The sequence below is a fragment of the Lathamus discolor genome, chromosome 4 (assembly GCF_037157495.1).
Source record: "Lathamus discolor isolate bLatDis1 chromosome 4, bLatDis1.hap1, whole genome shotgun sequence".
In the NCBI taxonomy this organism is placed as follows: Eukaryota; Metazoa; Chordata; class Aves; order Psittaciformes; family Psittacidae; genus Lathamus; species Lathamus discolor.
In genome coordinates, this window is record NC_088887.1 from 111150369 (window position 1) to 111177402 (window position 27034).

Sequence of the window (27034 nt, forward strand, 5' to 3'; positions counted from 1 at the left end):
GCAGAGCAGCCTTGCTGCTCCCAACAGCATGTTATAGAGTGCAGCAGTTTTCTGTAAAGACTGTAGAATAACTGGCTAGGTAATACAACAGTAATTCAATGTAAATAAAGGTGAAGCAATGTACATGAGGAAAAATTGTTCCAATTTTATATGTACCAATGGCAGGCTCTGTGTTGGTTTTTACAATCCATAAAATCTAGTTGTTATGAAGAAACTGCTTCTATTATAAGATTCTTATTTAGGCATTCACCGTCTGTCTAGCTAGAAATTAACCCATGAGGCACAAATAGGAACAACTGAAAGTAAAGAGAGGAAAAGCCCCAGTACTATTGGTATACGTCATTATGCTGTGTATGGGTATGTGATATTTATGTATAATAACAGTACTCAGCTTTCTACCCCCAAACTGTAAATGGTGTGAGAAGAATTTATACTGCTCCGTCATTCAGTAAAGTCCAAAGAGAATATGCTATGCTCTGGCTTTCCTCATCTCGCGCAGAAGAAAGATAGATGCATTCATTCACATCAGTCTGTATCTGTCAGGTCGGGTTTTCCATACCATCCTGTCCCTCAGGAGCCTTGTGCCATCAGGGAAGCAGTAACACCTTCACTGCGCAGAAAGGGTAGATAAAGCAAAGAACACCTGAGTACCTTAGCTTCTCTTAGAAGACCCAGAACACTTGTTTCCTTTCAAACACAGCAACTCAAACACTGTAACGCTTGAAATCCAGTCCTCACTGGAGTTTTGCTGTAGATGTCCACGAAGCTTAGGTTTCACTTGGAATGCAGTACTTTAGATGTGAAAAGAAGGTAGCTCATTGTAGGGATGAATAAAACTGTAAGAATCACATCTAATCACATTGAGTGTTCATAGAAGTACACCATGGCAAAAATGTGTCCTTTCATCTCGCATAGCTCAGGATAGTCTTGACAGGTTCAGAAGAAAACAAGTATGAATTCAAATCTGAAGTGACAGAAGGGTTCTGTTCTTCCTACCATTATGTGTTTTATTGTAAAGCCGCATTTACTGTTTGTTGTGCCATAAAAATTGGCATAACACATATCAGCATAACATGGCATATTATGCTACTGAATGAGATGCAAAGATAACACAAAAGGTCTGGCTTAAAAAACACATGCTTGAAAAGAAACTAAAGAACAGAGAAGAAAACCCAGTGAGAGATTCCAGTTTAAATTTAGAGAAAAAGGAAAAGGCATTTGAGTTGCTATTTAAGTTCTCATGGAAGAGAATTAAGATTTCTTTTCCATAATGTGGAATTGTTTTAAACAGTGCAGCTGAAGGGAACTTGGTAGACTGAGAATCCAGACCAATAGCTTTGACTTACTAACAACAACTTGCGTGTGTTTTGCTTTGTTTCCTCTTCAGTCACCTTTCAAAAGCAGTAACAACCAAAACCGCCCATTCATCACCTTCTCTTTGATCCTCACTCTTGATAGCACCTATTTTGCATCTTCATTCTAATCACTCCACCCCATTCCTTGCAGTAATATTAACAAAGAACTTCCTGCTGGCGGATGCCTTTCTGCAATGAATTCAATTACTGTGGCTCCAGGGAGGGGTTCAATGGGTAAAAAATGCAACAGGAAAGAGACTGCTGTTACCGAGAGATTTTTAAAAGCTGTTCACAGTCCTCAAGATTGTGAGGCAGCCAAGGCAACTGCTACACCCTGGAATAAGTAGCTTCATTTTCTTATGCCCCCAAAAATCTTTGTATGCGATGAACAGATTTGGCACCAGGTTTTGGCCAATATGGACTGGAAAAATGTGGTTTGCCAAATAAAGACCTTGGAGATATATTCATGAAGGATGTGAGCATTTTATCAATACAAATCAATTCAAATATTAAAAAGTGTAGTGAAATGCTGTTCAAAAACATGCTCTTTCTAGAAAGATAGAAAAGCCTTTGTAAATCCTGTGACAGACATATTTAATTGTACCTTTTAAAGGAATTACAAGCTAACCCTATTATGAACTACTGGATCATATCTCTACTGTGCAAAGCATTTATCTGAAGAACTCGGGTGAAAGGGTCCTTGCAGTACCTGGCTTCCTATCAGCAGTTACAGAGACATCAGTATTAAAGTAGTTTCTCATATAGACTTCAACATTAACAGTTTTTCAGTGCAGAGTACAGACATAGAAGCTGTGTTTGTTTATATCATATACATCTGCATGCCTTTAAAGACCTTCCTGCTGACTCAGGGTCTGATTTTGAGACACATAAGGAGATGAGAACTGGTGACATACGAGCTCCCCTGTTCTCCTGAATTTCAAAGTAAACAAAACCAACTTTTGCTGTGTTAGAGAGTGGATCCTTCAAAACCAGTGGCATATGTTGGGTTTGGTTTAAGTACTTTTACAAGTATTTAGGCCCTTATTTAATAATTTGACATTTTGGTCTTCCCAGGCTTCCAATTACAGCAATAATGTTGCAGAGTGCTTCCTAAGACACCACAGTAGATTTTTGTCTCATTACTACTTATACTATCCATAGCATAGCTACGTACTAGGATAGTAGGTTGCTATATAGAAGCTGTACAGCTGTTGAACTGACATAATTCAGAAATGATTAAATGGATACCTGCATTAATATCACATTCAGTGAGATTGATTGATGTCATTAGTCTTCTGCAAAAGCTTCTGTATGTAATCATGACAGAGAAATAAACTCTTCCCACAGATACACATAAGCATTACAAACACCCCCAAACCTCACGAACAATTTGACTCCAAAAATACTGAATAAAGAGATTCAAATCATCAAAAAATCCAGCATTAAAGAAATATCATATGAAGTTGCACTGGAAATGAAGGCTTGATCTTTTTATCAAGAAGACAACTTTCAAGAAGTGAGTGGAAAATAACAGCAATATTCAGGGGACTGGAGAATAGACCAAAGATAAGAAAAACCCTCAGCGGCTCCACTGCCTTGTACTTTGAACAATAGTCTATGTTATCACCACATGAACATAATGCGCTAGTATCATTATTAACACTGCCTCCGATTTGTAGTCATTTTGCACTGGAGCAAGATCTTATTTCATAAAGTTACTAACAAATTATGAAGTGTAGGGTTAAGTGGGTCCCCTTTTAACAGATACTCAGTGAGTTTACAAATGGCTCAGTATATATAAACTGCATTTACCCTTAACCCAAGCAGCTAGACAGTATTCAGGACTGTTTGGTTGGATCATTTTCACTGGAAGAAAAATATCTGTTCTCTCTGCACATTCAATAGATGCAAATAGATGCAAATCATCTATTCAAAGTCCTGTTCCCTTCCTATAGTAACAACCCACAACAGCTGGAAGATAACTTTCACATTCAGGAGCCTAGCTTTGTTTCCAGAGAGGTCTGAGTTCAGAATTTCTGATCCATGTAGAGCTACAAGTACCAGATTTTACCATTTGTTTTATTCCTGTAGTGAAATACACAAATTTTCTATTTACCATCTTCCGTTAAATGAGAAGTGTATAATTCTACGACAGTGATAATAGAGAATTATATGTCATTAAGTAATGGGAATTAAAAATTCACTAGAAGATTTGAAGAAGTCTGTAAGCCAGTGACTTAAGACTTACTGCTCTTTTTGGGTTTCCCTTCAGGCCCCAGTACTAGTGCTCTCCAGTACTGTTTCTAACCTCCTTGTTGCTTTCATACACTCACACAGACTGATTCTCATGCAACCACACCAGCATCCTTTCCCCTCCCTGTTTCTAGAAGTCATTCTGGTTTGATCATCCACTAGAGTGGACCTGCAGCCAACTACAACTAGGTCAATAATACTTTACCCTCATGATATAAATCAGTGACCTAGTCAAAGGTATTCTCCCAGTTCAAAGTTACTCCAAATATGTTGCTGGGTCAACTCCACACTAGTAGGTTTTGTCAGATTAGGCAGTGCCTCTCTGTGTGATTGATCAGTGAGACTCCCCACAGCTGCCTCACCGTCCTTTTCACCAATTTCTCCTACTCTCCCTCCTGGTCATCGATGCTGGTGGTTATTGGGTCTGAATGCTGCAGGTTCCAATATAACATTTTGGTTTATCTTCAGACTCTAAGCTCAGTAATAATTTTCCCAACTTCTACCCAATTTCTCCACACATTTGCCTTCCTCAGGGCCTATTTGGTTTCACCCCTGGTCTTTCCTGTTGCTTCCACCATCTCATGCACCAGCAAGGTACCTCCACAGCCCATGCTGCAGCCAAAATTAGGTATTGCAGGTGAGAAGGTCATTTGGTAGGTGCTCTCCTGACTCCCTCGTTTATCATTGCTGGGCAGCAAGCCAAGCCCCGGGCATTTTGCCAGCGCACATGCTGCTCTCCCGCCCCACCCTGGACCTCATGTCTTCCTGCCTACCTCACCTCTGGAGCCGTGCCTGCGGCCGCACCCCTCACTACACCCCTGCAGCAGAGCCGCTCCTGGCCCTGGCCCTGGCCCTGGCCCGAACACCTCTGCATCAGCCCCCTGGGCTGGGCTCCTCCTGCCGACTCCTTCCATGCATTTACCCAGAAGTGGAACGCAGGCTGGGTCCACCAGGCTGTAGTGACTGATGGCTTGAATTTTGAATGCGGACAAAACATATATATAGGTACTATTATAATTTATTCTGCTTGAGAAAAGAAGACAACATGAGATGCAACAATATGCTTCTGTTCCAGGTAAGCATTAGATCTCTAACACATTATGGATTTTTAATTGATTTACAGGTTGACATACTGATATGCCATCCCCAGACACTCAGGCTCCTCCAGGTGTTTTGCTTCTTTCTTGATGACTTTCACTGCAGGAGCAGCAGAACATGATCATCCCATGTGTGGGGTCTGGCTGGGATGGAGTTAACTTTTTCCATAGCGGCTCATATTGTTACCTAATTTTCCTATTCTGACCTAATCAATCCATGACAAGGGTTGATTGCAAAGGCACAGATTTATTTCTGCCTCCTTTTTGAGCATCTTCTGCCAAGGAAATTAAGGCGAGAGGGAAAAAATTTTGGTGTTCTGGGTAGCAGGATTCAGCTCCTTCTTAGAAACAGACTGGGTTTTTGTTACAATTCTTCCCAACCCCATCTCCAGGACAGTATGTCCAGCTCCTAACAACATCATAACTTTTAAGATTATATGAAAAGCAGCTATCATCAGCAGAGGCTGCTCATACAGGGGAAAGAAGTTAAGGGTGATAGGGAGCTCCTAAGTCCCTCCACATCGATTATTTGTTCAGCTGGGAGCCATACAACTACTTCCACTGCTGCTGGCAGCTGCCGCTGTTGCTGACTAATAGCGTGTTACCCAGGTAATGCAGCATGTTGTTTTTCAACATGCTAAAACATTTAGGTAGTCACTGCCAGATTAAGGCAGCCAATCTATTGCCATTTTCTATTTCCTGGGGCAGCAACTGATCTCAAAAACAGGCTGTCAGGTATACCAGCAGCACTATATAAGGATCTCTATAATGCAATAGGACTGGTATCAAAGGACTTGCAGGGCTGGCAAGTCCTTGCAAAGTAGCTTGTGATATTAGATAGCACATGCATGCCGCATGTGGCACAAAATCATTGTTGTGAAATTTTGCTAATTTGGTAATGACTGTTACCATCTGATCATGCAGCAATTTTTCCACCATCCAGCACAGCAAATGAACACAACTGTTTGCTGAACTTGCACATCTTGGACAAATTGCCTTGCCTTTAAGCCCCAGCCATTACTTAGGCTTTGACATCTTGGGTCTGTATTTTTCATTTGCTCTTTAGAAAGAGGCTTTTATGTAATTCATGTGAGCTGGTAAATGAAATAAGAAGCCAAAACAAAGGTTTTTTTGACAGCACTTGTGCCATCAAAATGCTTTCACTAGCATTTTTGTGCTAGTAGTTACGGAAGTGAAACTCATCCTATCTTTATTGTGTTTAATGTGTGTAATTCTCTTGTCTAATTAAATAGACCTGTATAAGAATTTATGGATGGCATTACAGGAAAATTATATCATATATCAATTCTTCAGCATGTCACAGTACCAAAAGGTATCAGAAAATGCTGCAGATGTAGCAATATATTAGAAATACTGCTTTTCACACCTTCCCTGTGGATTATTAGAATAGAATAGTTAGGGCTGGAAGGGACCTCAAGATCATCTAGTTCCAACCCCCCTGCCATGGGCAGGGACACCTCACACTAAACCATCCCACACAAGGCTTCATCCAACCTGGCCTTGAACACCGCCAGGGATGGAGCACTCACAACCTCCCTGGGCAACCGATTCCAGTATCTCACCACCCTAGCAGGGAAGAATCCTCCTTATATCCAATCTAAACTTCCCCTGTTTAAGTTTTAATCCATTACCCCTTGTCCTGTTCCTCATTGAAAAAAAAACAAAGTAATGGATTACATAGCACTGTCACTTCTACTACTACTTATGAATCTTTCAGTATGAAATACAAAGTCTGCAAGGTTCATTAACAAAGTGATAATTTGCAGGAAAAATACTAATGTAGTTAATTCGGTTGGAACAGGAAAAACTTCTCAATTCTGCACCCCTTCAGGACGTAGAGTTTCAGTTAGCCTGCACCAGATTTTCTTAAATACAGGTTGACACAATTAGAAGAATTGAAGCACAGATTTACCTATGAGGAGAGCACCAAACGTGCTGAAGTTACCCTACTAGCATTACATGTTATCATCTTCAGTAATCCCCACTGAAGAGCTCTGCAGAGCACAAAGTTCTCCCTTACACATGCACACAGACTGACTATTCATAAGTGGCTGGATCTGGTGCTGTAATCTAAGCAGCCAGAATGTTTGAGTCAATAAAAGCTAGGAATGGCACAGCAGGAGAAGTACCTGCTTAGCAAAAATCTCATACCACATGAATGGGTTAGGGAGAATAAAAGTAACCCCATTGATTTTGCATCATTGTTTCTAACTTCTCAAAGCTGCTTATATTTCCCCATCTAGTTAAATCTTCTTTCACTAGCGGGTGCACTGAAAAGAGTCCTTTGCCTTCAGCCACTCCCATACTGATCCAGTTTTTTTAATTGAATCCTGTTATTAATATGAAGAGTTGTTAGTTTAGTTTTTAATATGTTTAAAAGAATCCTTCCGAGCTGGTGTCTTTTGCCTTTGCACCAGGGTTGTCAAGAAGGGGTTGGCTGGGGAAGCTGTAGCACGGTACTCAGCACAGAGCCAAAGAAAGCCTTCTCTCTTGCTGCTCACACAGCTCCTGATGATGTTCTGCCTTCAGAATCTCAAACCTGTGTTACTTCAAAGCAGATTTGCAGGCAGAAATATAAACTGAATTAGAGAATAGAAGTTTAGAGTTTTTTCTGACCCTAAAGTCTGTAAATCTCACTCAGATACTAACTCATGCCTTTGACAGAATTCCCTCCCTCCCTTCAAGACCTCCATAAATATAAATTGTGAAGCCAGTTAGATATTTAAAATGAATCCAGCAAGGAGGAAAGAGAACACAAATAAATAGGCTGCATCTCTGCCACTAGTGCCAGCAGAGGCTCCTATGTTACATGTCATAGTCATGTAAATACATGCCCATTGCCCACATTGAGATCAGGACTGGATTACACCCAGGCAGCACAGTAAATCTTCAGTGGTTTCATTTAGATAGCAGTTCATTTTCATCACCTATAGCAGGCCCTTAAAGATTTTATCAGACTTTCCAACTACAACTCCGTGGTACTCTGTGTTATAAGCAGTCCGATATTCCTGTTGTTATCTGAGGTCTGCCACTGAGGAGCTCTACAAAACTGACACTGCAAAGCAAGTTTTGGAGTCAGCACTGAAACACAGTGGTAGCATCCTGCTGGACTTTGCTTAATATATTACACATACTAATTAAAGGGCTAATCACCCTGTGGAAGGAAAAACATCTGTAGTTTCTGGTGTTACTTGAATTAGAATTATTAAACACATCAGAAAGGATGATAAATCCTCATACTGCTCACATTTTTAATTTAAAAGATGGAAAGAAAAAAACGCAGCTTAATTTACAAAAACTTCCTTTTCAAAGTGTAACCTGTATTTATAGCCTGCACTTTCTCATTAAGCATTGGATATCCATTTCTCAATAAATTTAGTTAAGTATCCTTGATGAGAGAGTAAACAAAAGTAATTGACAAGACTCATTAAATTCCTCTTCAAAGATATAGCTATTGACTTCAATGGAAGTGGAATCAAACCCTAAATTTAGGAGCTGAATTGCTCAAGATTACAAAACTTGTTTTAAAGCCTGAGGACAGTTTGTTCATTTTTATACAGTATTGGTATTCTTCTTTTATTAAGTGTACTAACAGGTGGGATGGGAATTCCTCTCACCTAACTTTAGACATACACACTGTACATTTTGGAGCTGGTCATGCCAGGGTCCCTTTATATTCAATGGAGAGAAAGAGCCTCTTTCAAGGCATGATTCAGCTGACCTATTTTAGATGTCTACTTTAGAATGAGATAAATTGTGTACTATAAGCATTTGGTTTTCTTCATTGAGAAGGGTAATTAGGCACACTCGTTTAAAGGGAGCTGTCTACACTACAAGTGTTTACATTTAGCAAAATGAATACTTTCTCTAGCAGCTGAAGATATTTAAACTTGTTGTCAATGTACGTAGAAGAGGATTAGCTAGTGCGTTGAACTGAAGCACAAATGTGTCTTTCATCTGATCTACCAGGTGGAACTTGCTTGCTTTAAAAAAAGGGTAAAACATTTTTTAGTCAATAATACTCTATGCTTGTTCTTCTGGTGTCCTATATTCATAGTTGATCAACATCAATACCCACTGATATTTTAAAGAGGAATGTGAATGGGCTGCTCCTCCAGCTTCCACTGTTAGGGGTATTTATGCAAACCAAGTAGAGAAAGGATTTTTCCTTATTCCAGTGAGCCTTCTGCAATAAAAGCACGCTTGGAGTTAAACACTAAAAAAGCTCACAGAATTATGTATAATTTAATTGAGTTCTGGACAGTCTGCTTCTCATCTGGAACAGAAGGCATTCTCACTCCACAATTTATATTAATTTGCCCTGGTATATGCACAGAGGCATTCTGATTTTGCTATAACACAGTTGCTGTACCTTGTCCTCCAAAACAGAGCATGTAAACAAAACCAGTTTTCTCAGGGGCATTAATAACGGTACTTGCTTCAGGGTTTAAAGAAAGCATGATATGCTCTTGGCTCAAACAATTTCACGAAAGATATCAAGTTTTTCTGATATGCAACTTTATTTTAGCTAGTGATTTTTTTATTGTGTTTCATTTAACTTTCCTAATTAAATTAAATATGAAGTAATATTTTTTGCAAGATTTACTACCTTTCTTCTTCACCCGCCACAGGAAATTATTAGATTCTAAGGACACCAATCACTGCTGCTGATAGTCACTATCTCAGATAATCTGGTTATTCTTCTCTTGCCTTTCTGAACTTGAAGATGTTTCTGTCAGACTATTTCTGTAGTCTGTTAGGAACTGTCTGAATAGCTGCTCTGCCCTCCAGCACACAATCTTCTCCTTGCCATTGAACATCAGCTGCTAATGTAGTGAGGATGCATGCCATCTCATCATTCAGATTGTTGGTGAAGAAGTTAAACAGTACCATGCTCCTTATCAAACTTGGAGAAATACCACTCCTAACTGGTTGCCAGTTATACTTTCAGCTACTGACAAGAATTGTTTGAGCCTGATGGTCCAGACATTTCTTCATCAACCTTGTAGTCCACTCATCCTGTCCATCTCTGGAATAAAAGAAAAAAAAAAACCTCAGGAATGTCTTATCTAAGACAAGAAGCCCTCTGCAGACACAAACACCACATATTCATGACTGCAGTTATGGATCTACCTGTGTGGCAGGTGAGATATTAGGGACAAATTTCTAACATTGACTGAGGCATTACTGTTCTTAAAGAATGCCCAGCTCAGGCTGCAGAGGCAGTCCAGTTCACATCCCATCCATAAGTGATGGCAGCCTACCATGAGCCTGTCTCCCCAGCTTTCACATACATGGTCTCCAGATATGTTCATTAGAACATGCAAAATGCTCATACTGGTTCAGACCATGTGTCCATCTAGCTCAGTATCCTGTTGCCATGACTGACCATAAGCAAATGTATACGGAAGAACAAGAACAGGGCAAGAGTACATGAAGCTCTCTCAAGATGTATCTATTCTCAGATCAGGGTTTTTCCCAAGTGTTTTTTTTATTAAATAATCTTGAATTAACCTCTCTTTTAATTACTTCTAGAGTCTCCGCTTGAGGTCTTTTGCATCCATAAAATCCTTTGGCAGGGAGTTGCACAAGTTCATCTCCTTTTGTTTCTACTTAAATCAGCTTCTATTAGCTCCATTTGATGGCCCTTCAGTCTTGTTTTTTGAAGAAAAGCCAAAGTCAATTCCCTTCCACCCTTTCAATGCCATATAGAAGTATAGAACATATAGAATTTCATATGCTAGTTCCATCATCTATATAGTGAGTATATGTGAACATATATTCAGAATATGTAGTTTATGTTCATATTGTATATGAATGAGTAATTTAATCTATATTCCATGCAAAATTCCATATTCATGTACAACCTATAGGCAAGCCGTAGATTTATTTTTCTTTCCTAATAAATTCTAATATTTGGGTTGCTTTTCTGATGTTTTCACAAGTTAGGTATATCATTAGAAGTTTGCTTCCAAATTGTAACAGTCAGCTCAGAGTACATTGCTTACATGTTAAAGCTAGCTTATACATTAAGTTAGCATTTTTTTTTTCCTAGTCATAGGAAAAACATTTCATTCTGCCTTTCAAAGACCTCTTGTGGTTTCTCACAGTCTGACTTTGTCTTTACTATCCTCAATATCTTCATATCACACACTTTCATTTCACACCAGTAAACTTTCTCACCTCACTGCTCACTTCTTTTCCAGGTAATTAAGAGTGTAATGAACAACACAGATTTCAGCACAGAGCTCTGAGAAACTCCAGTGGTGACTTTCCACAGCTGTAATAAGTAATGAGTCCTCTTATTCTCTGTTTCCTAACTTGTAACCTGTTATTTGCCCACAAAGAGACCTTTTATTTCATCTCATGACTACTAAGGTTCCTTGGAACCTATTGATGATGGTACTGTCAAAAGTCTATGAAAGTCTAAGCAGATCAGATCAACTTGGTTGTCTTTGTTCTAATATTTGCTGACATCCTTCAGAAAGAGAATTGTAGAGTAAGACTTTCATTTTTAGACACCACACTGACTCTTCCAAGGTAACTTGTATGAGCCCAGGTAACCACTCACTCTGCCCTTTATTACGGTTTCCATAAATTTGCCCAGAGACCCGATGCATAATCCTGTAGTTCCCTGATTTTCCCTGAAAACCGTTTTACAGCTGGTATCTGTTTACCACACTCCAGCCTTCAGGTATCAGTCATCATAGAATTGTCATAGAATGGTTTGGGTTGGAAGGGACCTTAAAGCTCATCCAGTTCCAATGCCCCTGCCATGGGCAGGGACACCCTCCACTAGACCAGGTTGCTCAAGGCCCCATGCAACCTGGCCTTTCAGTGAGCAGTTACAGACTATGATAACTCTTCTTAGAACCACTGGATGAAATAACTTCCAGTATTGGTGATTTGTTAATGTTCCTGTTGCCAATTTGTCACAATCTCTTTACAGTCATTCCAGTTTCAGGCAGCTCCTCTTCTGGACAAGTATTCTGGCATGTGGGTTTTCCTAGTTTCTTCCACAGTGAACATCTGTTTCTTCTCTGATGAAAAGGTCTTCTGCTCTCTGTAGCACTTCTTTTATACCTAATCACTGATCATCCCTATGGACTTTCAGATGAGCTTTGAAGGGTTTGAAGAAGGTTTGAAGAACCTCTAGTGCTGTTCTGAGTTCTTTAGCAAGTCGCTCCTCCCAAAAGAGGTTTACTTTCTTTTTTTTTCAGTCTGCTTAATTTTATTTTTCTATGTTATCAGCAAGGATTTATGGATTTTTGTTTTCTTCATTTGGATATGACCTCAGCGTTTCTAAGGTTGCTTTCGTGCCTCTAATAACATCTCTTCCTTATTGTTTAGTCATGCCTGTTTCTTTTTACTTTTACTCAAGCCTGTCTTAATAAGTTGCATGCACTGGCATATAACCTTAATAAATTAAATGTATAATTCAGCTGTGTCCCAGATATTGGCCTCTGGTGATTATGTTTAAGTGCATATTAGTTAAGGAGGAAGAGAAGGTTACATAGTTTCTGTCAAGAGAGCAGACATTACATGCTGTACTAGTCAACCTATGGCTCTGGCAGTCAAGATATCAGACCTATAATAAAGCAGAAATCCTGCATCTTTTCAACAAAACACATTCCTCTTCCCGTTCCAAGCAGTGCTCCTATACTGCAGAGATGTACAGGTAACCACCTTCTTCATATGCCTCTCCAGGCCACAGCCCTCTGCAGCAACCCCATAAAATTCTAACCGTCTTACCCTGTGTAGGATCCTGCTCACAATCTTCTCTCCACTCTGGAGAAAGTACAGTTCCAATGGGTATTCAAAATTAAATTAGTGATTAACTGAATACCAAAAGTAAGAGAGGAAGAAGGACAGCCAGCCAGTCACAAGCAAAAAAGCAAAAGGAAGGGGTGTCATGGAGTCACTGTCCAAAGCAGCACCAAACGCACCGAGAGCAGCATCACAATGTGCAGGGGTCAGACTGCAGCCACTATTTCAGAGATCTCATTATGGTCACTTTTCCTTGCGGTCATGCAGTGTTAATATGCTTTTAGGATCTCACTTTTACCTTTTTTCTGGTAGGCAAAAAACAAATCAGACTTTGCTATGATGCCCTTTTGTCACTCTAAGGGATCAACAAGTCTATTTCAGCAGAAAAAACCCTCTACTGGAAAAAAATTAGGAGTTCGTATAGACAATGTGTGGGGTTCGGATGAGACACAGAAGCAGCAGCAAGCAGTACTTGTGGGGAAATCTGCCGTGTTGGTAGGGCAGAGTCTAAAAGAGGGGGAATGGAGCAGCCCCACGCTCAAGGGATCGGATAGAAAAGGAAAGCTGGTAAATGAAACACCCACTGAGAGGAAGTGCTTGAGGAAATTGTGAAAAGGAGCAGTCTGCAGCCACGCAGGCTGCAAGGTGTGACTTGTGAGTGTGGTGTACCTTGAAGATTGTCTTTCCCTGTGGGAGCAGGCCTACCACCTGTGGTGGTTTCAGGGTGGACAGCAGTGGCCCATGCTCTGCAAACCTGCTCAGCCCAGTCCTGCCTCCCTCCTCGCCTCAGAAAAGCCCGTATGGCACACAAACTGCTACAATAATATGCACAGCATTTGGATGCTGACGTCCATAGCAATCTTCAAAGCGTATCGCTTCACAGTTAAAAAGCCTAAATGAAAGTCCAAAGCTCCTTTGAAGTGGGAGCTGAAGGCCCCACTTGAGAGGTGAACGATCCTGGAGGACACTCACCTCTCAGTGGAAATGGCCTACCTGTGGCAGTGGGAACCCCGCATGGCAAGACACCGTGTCCCTGAAACTCAGTTGGACCTCTAGCTGATAACTTAATACACACAAATCAATCACGACTATGAGAGCAAACTGGGATATAACTGACGGGCTTGTTAAAAAGAGGAGAGGCACTGCTTTTTTTCTTACCAGTAGTATGATCAAACTATTTTTGACCTAGGTTAGTGTTAGAAATATTTATTTCAAACACAGTAAACAGACTTAACATATTTTAAATGAAAGATGCTTCATATTTATTCTTTGCCTGGCCGTGAAGCCTTTTTCACTTAATGCAGGGAGTTAATTAAACTAGTCTTCACTAATCTGTGTGACAACTTACACAGTAATTAGTTCAACAGGAACAGACAAGACCTTACAGTTCTTCCAAGCCTCGAGGCTGATACGAGCCCTAAGGCCAATTGTTACAAGATCGAGCCAGCCCTGCTGCACATTCCCCTCAATTCCCGAGCTACAGATCAGCTTTTAGAAACAGCCCCTTTGGCTTTCTGGAGTCCTACACTTTGAAATCCTCCACCGAGAGTAAGTGGAGTTAACACCACCCATTAGTACAGCAGTATTTGTGAAATGCAGTTTTTGAAGAAGTTGCCCTATAATTAAGGTATGTGTGTCAGCATCCTCCTTCAGTGGCATTGGCAATTAACATTACTAATAGACGTCTCATGTCTGCAGCCTCTCATATGCTAGGAGCATATGGCCCTCTGTTTCAGGTTGCTAAACAGAATAAATGCTACCTATTTACAAGAAAACACTTCTGTATCTTCCTGGAACAGCTGTTAGCTAAAAAAACATGGGTGAAAAATAGAGCATGTATCCTGTTTTAGGCTTGTGCAACAGAAATTACAGCACATAAGATGCTCAAGATTCTAAATACTAGAATAGAGGCAGTGTTTCCTTGCCATCATGATCTATATATAAAAAAGGCATAAACTTTATAGTGGGGTGGAGCAATGAAGAGACAAACAGAGAACTGGTTATCTTTCACAAAACAAACTCCTGGTAGAAGGTTCCATAGATAGCAGCTGTTTCTAGTCATGATCCAACACACATTTTGTAATGCTGATATGACATACCGAAGATGCTGTGTAAAATGGAAGTCCTCTTACCATACAAGTTGGCTATGCCCATATCCCTAAATATTCTGGATAAAAGCCATTGAAATAACAACCACCATGATGTCTGGCAGCATCTCTTTAAAGCCGCTAGAGTACCTACTTGTCAATCTTCAGAATAACTCCATCACTTGGTACAAATGAAAAGCTTATTTCTTTATTATCTGAAAGACTCTACATTGCTCATGTATTAAATGAACACCTTGTCTCTGCTCCCCTCCGCACCGAAAATACTCTAACATACATTTTGGTGATGAAAAAGGCATCCATCAATCAGACTGCTAACAAAGAAAAAGGATGACAAAAACTTAGAAATACAATTCCATTCTTGTGTTACATGCTGGATAAATACATTTATAGGTGAGCAAATTTCCGGGGGAATGTCACCCTTTCTTTGTAAAGCCTGTAGTACATAAATTCCTTTGTAAACTTGTGAGAACATGCACATCCTTCCTATGTATTCTGTATGTATATATTCATTTTCTATCATAGAAAAGTTTGGGTTGGAAAGGTTGGAAAGGCCAGCCCTCCTGCAATAAGCAGGGACAGCTTCAGCTAGATCAGGTTGCTCAGAACCCCGTTCAACCCAACTTAGATGTTCGCACAAAAAGTTAAGAAACCAGAGCATCACCAATAAGATAAAACTTGTTTTTAAGGCAAGGTGGGCATTGATGAGGTTCCCTGCAATGGACGTACAGGAAAAAAGTGTTGTCACATTCCCGCTCAGATCTGGGAGCAGATGCAGCGTGATGCGGAAGCACTGTGAGCAGTTGCTTCCTATAACCTGCAGAGGCCAGAGCAGAAAGGGAGAGCAATGCCTCATCCACTGCCGGGGAGAGTCTTGTGGAGACCTCCATAGCTCAGCTTCTGCTGGTAAAACAGTCCCACCATGATGCTCAGTGCAATGGAACGGGGAGGACAGGACACTTCTCTTTAAAGAGAAGTTCTGTAACCTCTGGATACATCAGTGATGGCTGTGGCTCTTGCAGCTTTAGAAACAACACGCTTTAGACTTTACTCAGAAGCATCTCCTATACTGTATTAAAAATTCACTGTGTCTTTGTGGGAGACACCTCCTCTTGACATCTTCTAAACATCATCGTCCTTCACAGCTTTCATTACAGTTTCATCAGCTGTCTCACAGCCTTGTTTTTATTGTTTGGTCACCAGGAATCAGGCAAGTTCCTCTTTGGGCCAGAAGCTACACGAAACCAAGGGACTTCCTGCAAGCCGTTATTCGGGCTGGGTTCTAAGGTCTTTATTTCCACTTGCACCACACAACTTCCTAGTGGGGCAGCATCCTTCCTGGGCCGCACGTCAGCCTGCTGCGGGGCCGGACGGTGGCTGCGTGCAGCTCAGCCCCACTTTCACTGCACATCCCATTTACGCTGAGTCACTTAACGTAACAAAAACTGTGGTTTGCTTTCTTTCTGCATCTGCAGCTCGGGCCCCCTTCTTTGGGGGAAAATTTTCAAAGGTCACTTTACTGCCTATACAACCAATACAGCGCACTCGGCAGACACCTATTTAGAGAGACACACGTCGGCGCAGCACGGAGCGGAGCTGCCTTAGAGCCGTTAGAACGAAAGGAGGATGAAATTACTGCCGAACGGTGGTTAGAGCACCCAAGTCACGGACTTCTTTCTCCATTTCTCCTCTAAGGGAAAACCTTGGAGGGCAGCACAGCGCACTGCCCCGCTCCTCCCGCCGGGAGCAGTTACCACCTCGCCTGCCCGCCGCAGGACCCCGCCATGTCCCCTGCCGCGGCAGGACGCGGCGGGACCCGCGGGGGCGGGCGGGCCGAGGCGCGGCGGCTCCGGGCGGGCCCCGCGGCTCCCGCAGCGGCCCGCGGGCGGGCGCTCCGCCGGGCAGCGCCGAGCCAGCCCCGCGCCGGGCGCGCAGGGACTGCGCCTCGCCCGGGCCCCGGCCGAGGGGGCGGGCACCGGGCAGCGGCTGCTCCCGCCCCGCCCCGCCCCGCCGGCGGCGCCCGCGCCTGCTGCCGCTCCGCGGGTGCTGCCCGACGCGCGCCGGGGCGGCCGCGGCTGCGGGTCCCGGCGGTGCCGGCCTGCGCGGTCCTGCCGGGGCTCGGCCATGCTCGTGTCGGTCCAGGCTCGCAGGGGGTCGGCGCTGCCCGCCCGCCTCCTCCCGCCAGCCCGGGCATAAGCAACGCCATGACCGCAGCGCCTCAGGGGCCAGATCTCAGCTTTTTAAAGGAGGAGGAAGCCCGCGCGGTTTTGGAGGTGCTGCAGAGGGACTCGGAGCTCCGGCGGGCTGACAAGGACCGAGTCAGGTACCAGGCCGAACACCCCCCGGCGGGGTGGCGGCGCGGAGCGGAGGGCGCACGGCCCCAGCCGGGGGGGGGACCCGCTGAGAGGAGCGGGAGCGGGAGCGGGGGGTCTCCGGGCGGGCGGGCGGGCGGGCTGCCCCGCGAGGCAGGGCGCGCGGTGGCGGGGGCAGCGCGGGCAGGGGGCCGGGCTCTCTGCCCGAGGCTGCTGGGTCCTGCCGGGGCGTCTGCGGCACCGGCCGTTTGTGGAACGCGTGTTGTGACAGGGGCGGCTCTGAGTCACGGCCGCTTCCCCGCGGAGGGAGAGGCCACCCCTGCCTTCCCCCGTGTGGCTGGCAGAGGGTTAGGCTAAGTGCTGGTACCCGGCAGAGAGACAGCGCTGGCGGGGAAGTTTTGCTGGGGGAACCGTGGTTGCTCTGCAGCCCTCGGACAGAGCCCGGGGCCGATCCTGTCAGCGTTTGGAAACCAAGCCAGGCACTCCCCTGGCGGAAAGGCTGTTCCCGAGACCCTCTCAAGTGACTTAACCGAATCCCCTCTCCATTCAGGTGCGCAAGTCACAGCACCTTATATGACCCATATGGAGAAATAGAACGTCCTTGACCTTGTTTCTAGCTTGTATCTCCTCTGTGTGCAGTCACCGAAACAGAAAGTTTACTGGTGTTGCTAGTGAAAGCAAAGGTCGAGGACGTAATAAAAATTATGCTGGGAAATGAGCCGTTTGTTATTAAAGGATGTAACCTCTTCCTGCAGATGAGACTTGAGGTACCTTGTGGGCAATCTGCAAGTAAGAGCTAGCGTCCTCCCAGATTCACAAGTGGGCACTTCTCACAAGCAATGCTTTCGTGTGAGATGTAGAAGGAATGTTAATGAGTGACTTTTCTGTCAAGTACATTTTTGTACTGTGTATTTTTTATTTCACTCAAGTGGCTTTTATGATGGGCATGGTTAAACATTAGGTGTCAGCACTGACTTTAATACAAAACTTGTCTTAGCTTTCTGCAGCATGTGAACCTGACATGAGTTGAGTTTGGCAATTTCTTGCATCAATAATTTGGCATCAGCTTTCTTTCTTTGGTTAATTTCCCATTATGACACCCCTACCCCCCCCGCCCCCCAAAACAAAAAAGGAATATTTTGCTGGGTATCAAGAATTACATGGCTGGATAGCTGCTGATTTAAAACCCTGGGAGAGACTAAAGCTGGAGCAAATGCAGTGAGGCTTCTAGTGCCGAGGCTTGTGAAACAATAGCCTGTTCTTGAACTCGAGGCTTTCACCTCCCCCCAAATTTGTATTTGTTTCTCTGTCTGTGTTTCTCTGTCTGTGAACTTGGGACTTTCTAAATAAAAGTGGTCTCTCCTTGTGCAAAAGCAGTCAAACATGGTATAATAGGACGTTTCTGGTGATGCTTTACTGAGATGGAGTCTACTTTAAGTCTCAGTTGAATAGGCATTTAGACATTGAGCCCAAGATAGGCAAAATGTTCACGAATCAAGGCGCCATAGTGAAATCTAGGTTAAACCCTGTTTCTGTCAAAGGCTTTGTATGTGTGTCTTTGGGCAAGTTTCTTAATCTCTCTTGGGTCTAATAAAAATGCTTTCTTTCTCACTCCACTTGTCTACCTGGTCTTATTTAGACTGGAAGCTCTTCAGGCCAGAGGACTCTCATCAGGAGCAGACAGCTTCCAGGCTGTGTGCATTTGCCCTGTGCTACTATAATCTGAGTAATAACAACAGGGATCACCCTGGAGGCCCAAATCCTGCAGTTCCTATATGACCACAGTGAGCTTCAGAGACTCTAACCCAAATTGCATTTGCTCCTCTTGGTCCCATGTGCCTGCCCCTTGGCTCTATGTCACTTATTACTATTATTTTGATAATTAACTTTGTACACATTTTATTTTCAGTTCAGAAGTTTTAGAATAAAAGCACTGTGGCAGCCTGCTCCTGGGATGCTTTCCAAGGGTGATTTTGAAGCTATTTGACTGATGCTGCAAATCGAATGAGGCGTACAGGAGATGCTGTGGAATGGAAGGAGGAGTCTCATCAGTACCACTTTTTTTGCGCGAAGTCACTGAAGTGGGTTGTCCTGCAAACTGCTCTTGAGCATGGTTTTGAAAAGAGCTAGTTGGATCTGGGCAGGGCCAGGGAGCAAGTCAGTAATAACCAGTGGGCTCACTGGTCAAGTTTGTTCAGTGGCCATCTTAATTTACAATATATCATGTCCCTGTATAGACCAATCTAGGCTGGACTGACAGAGAATGAAGCATTTGCTGGCAGACCACAAGTCAGGTGCTAATGACTGCACTGATCTCGTGTGTGCTGCTTGATGTCATACAAGCAAGCACGTACCTGTGTGCAAATCTCTCAAGAGATCAATGAAAAACTGAAATCCATTCCCACATACAACTCTAGAATAACAAAAAAGAAAAAAAAAAGCCAGGAGCAGGCTTTTCTCTTTTTACAGGCTTAATTTGTTATATAAAGAAATGTTAACACCAGTTCATTTTGAAAGACACAATCAGAAATAAGATCAAAAGATGAAACCTGACATCCTGCATGGTTTATCATGTTCAACAAATGACAGCCATGGTTCAGGGGAGCAGATTTTCACATAAACACAAATGTGTTGCAACACAGCATGAAATACTGACCTCCTTAAGTGAATTGTAACAGTAATTATTTCCAGACAAATATATATTTTATTGTTTTATTACTGCTTAGCTACACTGGAAACCTGACAGAACCACTGCATCTCTCTTCACTCAGCCAGCCCACACCTTTGTGAAATTCAATGCATTTTGGGGGCCTTCTCTGGGAAAAGACCAGTTGCTTTATACAACCCTTCTCCACTTCCCTTTCTCTTTCTTTCCATAGCCTTTGTGTGGAGCAGAAATGCGTGGCTTACGTGGTCAATCATGCACATTTACGGGCCCCACTTTGTGGTGTCTCTCCCTGTTCCTCCTGATGCTCCAGCACATCCTCTGGGTACCGTTGGTACTTTCTCAGTTCCCTTGGCAGGCTTCAGACCTCTAAGACTGGCTGGGAAGACATTTCGGTTTTGCCTTCCCTTTTATGCAGAAACGAACTGTGTGGCCTGTCGGACCTTCCTTTGCTCATGGCACTGACAGGGTGCCGAGCTCCTGATGGTTCCCGGGACCGCCGCCTTGTTTTCTCCTTACCAGTGCCCTCTCGTGGCTCGCCTCAGCGGTAGCTTTGAAGAGCAGCAGCAAACCATTCGTAGCGGACTCCTCCTCCCACGAAACAGATCGAGAGGGGCAGCAACAGTCAGCTCTGGTGTAACTCGCATGAGTGTTCACTGCCATATGCACTGAAAAATAATTTAGAAACTTATTAATCGCGTCCTTAATAATTTACAAGAAAAAATACACATTAGTTTTGGACTTGGGTTAACAAACACCCAGCTTCAGTATTTTTTCTTGTTCATTAAACCCAGCCTCATTCATAATACCAACTTGAAGAAAACTTATCATAAGCATTAGTGTGGGATTAAAAATGGAATATAGTCTGTAGATCAATATACATGCATTGTTCCATTATAATAATAGCGTATAATAATATAATTATAATAAAATTTTAATAATATAATAAGACAGAAATCCAACTCAAGTCACAAAATGCTGTTTTAGTAAGCCTGGTTAATGAAACCGATGATTTTGTAGATGCCTGTGGAAGAATGTTCCTTTTTCCAAATATTGCAATCACCCAGGAGGAATTGACCAGGAAGTTAGATGCCCAGGAGGAGGTAGAAAGGAATCCATGTTCAGAGGGTAGTATCATGTTCAGATGGCTCCCGAGCAATTCAGTTTCCATAAGGACACAGTGAATACTTGCTGTAGGCACAGCTATTAATACCACAGGTCAACTTCCCATATGTAGTGAAATGGGCCTGAAAATAATGATATAAAAACATTTCAGGTCTTAATTGATTTCTGGTTTCAAGGCTTCAGGGTGCACCCGGCTCATGTTCTCAAGCTTTGTTCTGTAGCTGCCAGGGACAGAAATGCAAAAAGAATTGACAGCTGATATTTGCATGCAGAGTCCCAGGTCCCAAAGGCTTAACAAACCTGTAGGTGCTTCTCTTTTCTGTCCTTTCCCCAAGAAGCCAATGGGGAAAGGTGACAAGGGAGTCTGGCTGCTTCCCATCTCTGCGGAACAGCACTTCATAGCCTTGCAGGTAGCAGAGGGACTGGCAGTCCCTTAGGAAGGTTCAGCAGCAATAGGGCATGAAGCTGTGGGAGACAGAGGTGGAGCTGCTGCCTTTTATCTCCGAGGCAGCTCCTCCCTCTGCAGTGTTGAAAGGCGGACAGTGCCCAAGCAGGTGTCTTTCCAGTCAGCTCTGGGGCCCCGATGCCTCAGCCTGTCAGATGCCTCAGCCTGTCAGAGCACCGGGTGCAGAGATGTACCTCCACCACTGAAACAGCACCAGGGCAGAGAAAGCAGCTGAGAGGAGAGGAGCCAGGAGACATGGAACCAGCCACTTAAAAGAGGCAGCAGGTAGGGGGTTGTGGTATGGGAACAGGCAGCTGGTACATTTGCAGGTTGTCCAAAGAATGAACAGTTGGGAGGTACAGCAGAAGAGCCGTGGATAGATAGGGAATCTAAAAGGGTAGAAGAGCTCTGAATTCTTTAATTATTATCTTCAATTAGTATCTTTAATTTAGGAGATTTGTCTATTTTATATAATGCTCCTATTATGACTATATAAAATAGCCTTGTGTCATTTGAGTTTATTAATCCTTGAGAAAAAGGGACATACTGTTTTCTTCACTTTCAAACGAGACACTGGAAATAGCTGAGAGACTGAGCCACTGAAAAGGGAGATAGACCTAACTCCCTGAATAGCCCTTTACCTGCTAGATCATGTTTTGAGAAGTAACTATTGTGTAAGGATTTTTTTCTTTATTCAGTAAGAAGAATGTGAAAAAAAAATTACCAACTCTAAAGCACTTCTTAGGCATCAGCCACTGTCTTTGAATAAGAATTGGAAAAAAGAGGGAAGGGAAATGGAGTTTTTGGGAGAGAAGAGCATTCATCCCTGTTGGTTTAATTTGTTTTGCTTATTCCTGGGTTGATTTATGCTTTATTATTGTTATTATTTGTGTAATATCCATGATCTATGACAGACTTATGACTGTGAGAACAGATGGCAGCAAAGGAGAGGTTTGGTTTAATTTATGCTCAAATTTAAAGATGAAAAGCAGAAGAAATTAATTGGAAGGTACAGTCAGCACCACTCACTGCTCCTCTCCTCGTGACCCATTAACAACGTACGATTCTTGTGGGAAAGATGAATCCCCTCCTTACTTTCTTTTAGACAGCCTCTACAACAAATCATTTCGACGCAGTTATTTGTTGCAGGAACATTGCTGTTCTTACAGCCTTATGGCAGATCATTTACTGAGTCCATTGTTGCAATTAATTCCTTGTTGTATTCTCTTGACTGACATTTACCATCATGGGTCTGGCAATAGAAGGTGGGAATTAAGCACTGCCTGAGAACGTAATTTTTTGCCTTTTTCTATAGTCATAACCTCGAGAGCATTTGTTGCAGAGGTGCAGACATACTCAGTGCCCTCTTGATGCTTCAATGATTTTGTCTTGCTTACGGTTTGGGGGTCTGACATTGCAGCCTTTATTTTGGTTTATTTGCAGAGCTAGTCCTGTTGACCCTCTGGAAGCCTCCTGGAGACTAGGAATAACTTATTGGGTGCAGAGATCTAGATTGGGGCCCAACTTCTTATAATGACAAAGACTTCTTAGAATTAACTCCAGAGTACCCATAAGGTGCAGGAGTGAGGAGAGCAAGCAGGATACCAGGACAGCACCGCTTGTGTATATCGTTGTTCCAGCGGAGCTCCCTCCCTGAACAAAGCATTAATAAAGAAATTCTTTCATAAGAGATACTCCGCCCGGGATGTTTCATGGCACAAGTGCTCTTGTTTGTGGAGGTGATATTATTATTATTTACTGCTGATACTGTGCCAGGGCATGTTTAGTGGTTTGTAAGCACTTATGAAAACAGGTCCCTGAAGCCCTGAAGCACTAATATGCTAAAGAAATGTAAATAGAAGCAAAAAAATGTCAGGCACGATTGTAACTTTAAAACCTTTAGTCGTTTTGGTAAATGATCTCACTTTGGGACTCCACTTGTTCCAATGGGTGTACTGTAACCAAAGGCAATTGGTTGAGTATCAAGTTTTTCCCTCATCATTAGTTTTTAATAATCCTATTTTGTGGTGTGGCCTGGGGTTAAGAACTGGGGCTTCTCATGCCGTTTTCTGTATTGGTTTTAGCCCTGTGCATTCAAGTTAACTAAACCAGCGTCTGTGCTGTAACTCCAGTTTTAAGCCCACAGAGCAAGGTCTGAACTGGCATTGCTGCCAGCTTGTTGGTCTTACCGTTTCATGGCAAACTCATTTCAGTGTTACGAAAGGTCAGTCCTTTCCTCCAAAGCTTTGAGCTTCTTCATGTTTGAGAGCAGGGCTCTTTTACACTGTGTGTAGTGGCAGGGTCCGGAGTGTGTGGTGGAGACCTGGAAGCACGTTCTAGGTCAGCTCTGCTTGGAAGGGTCTGTGGTTGTGCACTACCTGCATTTCTTTTTGCTACCGGGGCCACAGGCGCTCCCCATGGGGCCGGCAGGGCAGGGCAGGGCAGAGATGGCAGGGTGAAGGCCAGCCGCTGGCGGTGAGCCAGCCCTGGGTCAGGCCTGGTGAGGGTAACCAGGTCCTCCACAGCCCGGTGACTGTGGTGCAGGGCCGTGGTGATGATGCAGGGCCAAGCTCATGCTGCGAAGTCACGTCAGGGTCAGGCCTGGTGATGGTGAGCAGGGTCAGCTGCCGCCCTGTGATGGCCGGGCAGGACAGGGGTGCAGTGGCCGGGCTGAGGCCAGGCTGGGACATCAGCCCGGGGTTCAAGGGACACGTCTGGGGCTGCAGCTGGGGCAAGGCCCAGTGGGACAGCTTCTGTTTGAAAGCAGCTCCCAGGGCAGAGGGGTGGCCCTTGCTGAGGCCTCTGGCTGTCTTCACGACGGCTTTCTCCGAGGCCACCAGCTCTGCTATTCCAGTGCTGGCCCCAGCGGCAGGAGGGGGAAGGACGCACTCGGTGCACTTTCACCCATGCTCATCCGAGCACAAAGCCTTTCTGCCAGGGCTCAAACTAATGTCTCTATTTTCAAGCGACAAAATACTGTAAAAATTAAAATCACAATGTTTATTATTGTTACTATTATCTAGCCCACTTGCTGATGTCACTGGGGATGCCAAAAAGAAGGTACTTGTTGAGACTGATGATATTTAAGCCAAGGCTTACTATTAAGGTCATGGGTATTTTCGAAGTCCAAGCTTAACGGTGAAAGTAGAATTAATTTAAGCTTTGTCTATGTTGATAAATTGGCCAGGCTTCAAGAATAAATAGGTCAGGCACAACAGTACATTATTCTGGAATAGTGAATGCAGAGCAGTTCAATTTTGTTAGGTTTTCTATGGAATTGTGACCCAGTTAAGGACTTACATGCTTTGTAGGAAGTCTGTGCACTTCCCAGGTTTGTCCTTTCCAATGGTAATGTCTCTATGCTCTCAACACCCTCTGTCTCCTCTATAATTCAAATGCAGAAGTTAAAATAATGATTGACATTAATGGGAATTGGAAACGGCCATCAGGTGGAAGAAGACAGCTTCTCATAATAAGTAAGCAAAAAATCATGGAGGTGCATGGAGAACTGTCTGAAATGCTGAAAACATCACCAAAGTGTGTTCACTCTCACATCAGCTCAGCTTCCTAATATATAGCTGTTAAAAGGTGTTTGTAATGCCAGTGGCACGTGCAGTAGAGTCCCTGGGGCTCTGGAAGGTAATGGCAGTAAAGTGTAACACACACTGCCTGGCATTGCTGTAAGGAAAGGAATAACTATCAGTCTGCAGCAAGCAGCCTTGGAAGGACCCCAGAAATGTTTTCAGGTGTTGACAGCTTCTACACAGTGTGACCCAACACCTTCAAGTCCTGAACATATGTCAGATATACGAAATCAGTTGTGCCAGGAAGTCAAGAAGGTGCTACACAGGAACATGTCTGGTTCGTACTCAGAGTGGCTGGATATCTCCCCCAGTACTGGCATAGCCATGCTCCAGTGGTGTGTTCAGGTTATGTGTGTCTTGTAATTCTGTCAAAGACTGCAGCACATGCTTTCTGCAGTGTAGTCCAAGGCAGTGGACATTTTCTGGGTTTGTCCCCTGCAGTACTTCAGATTCTTGGGTCCATCTAGACATGCAGCACTTACACCTCTTGGAGAAACCTGGCTAATAGCTGAGAGCAAATCTTATTGGGTTGTACGTCAAGACTTCAGCAGATGTTCGTTGGTTTGTATCAGATACTGTTTTGACAGCATTTGAAAAACATTGCATGCATCCATCTCCTTTTCTTCTGTAAAGTTTAGGGTTTGCCAGTGGTTTATCATAGAATCATAGAATAGTTAGGGTTGGAAAGGACCTCAAGATCATCTAGTTCCAACCCCCCTGCCATGGACAGGGACACCTCTCACTAAACCATCCAACATAAGGCTTCATCCAACCTGGCCTTGAACACCGCCAGGGATGGAGCACTCACAACCTCCCTGGGCAACCGATTCCAGTGTCTCACCACCCTAACAGGAAAGAATTTCCTCCTTATATCCAATGTAAACTTCCCCTGTTTAAGTTTTAACCCATTACCCCTTGTCCTGTCACTACAGTCCCTGACAAAGAGTCCCTCCCCAGCATCCCTATAGGCCCCCTTCAGGTACTGGAAGGCTGCTATTAGGTCTCCACGCAGCCTTCTCTTCTCCAGTTTATGTGTACTAAATTTAATCATCCTTTAAAACCTTTTTGCTCTTTGAATCTATTTTTCAAATCAAGTGGAGTTTGGCCCAACAAAGTTTTGAGCTTTGGGCACAGAGACCCCCTTTTCTTCTGTGTTCCATAACTTTAACACAGGACTATATAGACTGAGGACTGACCTCAGTTCAGCCTTTCCTGTGCTTGTGTTAAATTGAAAAATTACTTCAATTCATGTGAGAAATGCATTAGAGCAAGTAGGGAGAAATTGGGCCTTTTTCCTGAGGATTTGTGTATCTAAATGTTCACGTGAAATGCATTTCTAATCCTCCTTTGCAGCTGGACTATTTTGTTAACACTGCTAAATGTAACAAGCTGTATTTCAATGGCTGCATTTTATACTCCTACCAGAAACTATATTCTTTTTATCAGAAACAAATAGGTGTATGTACCAGTACCAGACTGTGACCAAACACATCAAAACCACAAGACAAAAGCTAAGAGTAAATGATGAAAAGTGTGGTCTGTTTACATTTTATAAGTACACGTAAATGACAGACAGCTTAATTTGTGGTTGGAATAATTGAAGAACTACAATATTTCTGCTTGCCATATCTTTTGGATTTCTAGGTATAGGGGCCTGAGTGCAGAGCTGCAACCAAGTAAAGCTACAACAATGTGGCTGGGGTGCTCTGATGTCTATTTCTTCCTGCATTATAAAATTCTATGTTCTAAAATATATAAATATGCAAAATTGTATACATATAAATATTATATTTAACATATTATTTTAGTATAATATTTCTATTGCCTGTGAAAGAGTTGTGATAAATTATGAGATACTATGATACTACAGTAGAGGATCTGTGTAAGTATATAAGCATTGTATTTCCAGATGAAAAACATCCACTGTGTAAACTTCTAGAGCTTACATTAATTTAAAGTAATGTAAATGAGGCTTTTGTAGTGTTACAATAATACATAAACTGTGTGCAGGTACACTCTGACCTTCTGTCTTCTGTTGACCAAAACTATTAACTCAGCTCTGTGTGAGATTCTGCACAATTATCTGAGATCGCAAATTGAGAACCCCAGGCTTCAAGCTTAGCTCTGTACAAATAAATGTCTAAGCCAGTCTGGAGCCTCTCAGCTTTAGAACTCTGTCTAGACCCATGCACTATCACATACAAACCTGCTTGCAGGGAGGAGACCTTGGTCTTAATCTGAAACCAATTTCCCTCATTCAGAGTTCTCAACTGGCCTGTGTCTCGTCTCTTGTTTTTCTCCTTCT

General features: G+C 43.2%; 1 protein-coding gene across 2 annotated transcripts in view; it reads left to right on the top strand.

Annotated features, from left to right (window-relative positions):
* Nucleotides 1-16669: 16669 nt before the first annotated feature.
* EXPH5 (exophilin 5) overlaps nt 16670-27034 on the top strand; it is a 37774-nt gene continuing 27409 nt past the window's right edge. For both annotated transcript variants that reach the window (XM_065678641.1, XM_065678642.1), the window contains exon 1: nt 16670-16921. In XM_065678641.1, the coding sequence (XP_065534713.1) occupies nt 16803-16921 (119 nt within the window). In that variant the 5' untranslated portion in view covers nt 16670-16802. The remainder of the gene's footprint in view (nt 16922-27034) is intronic.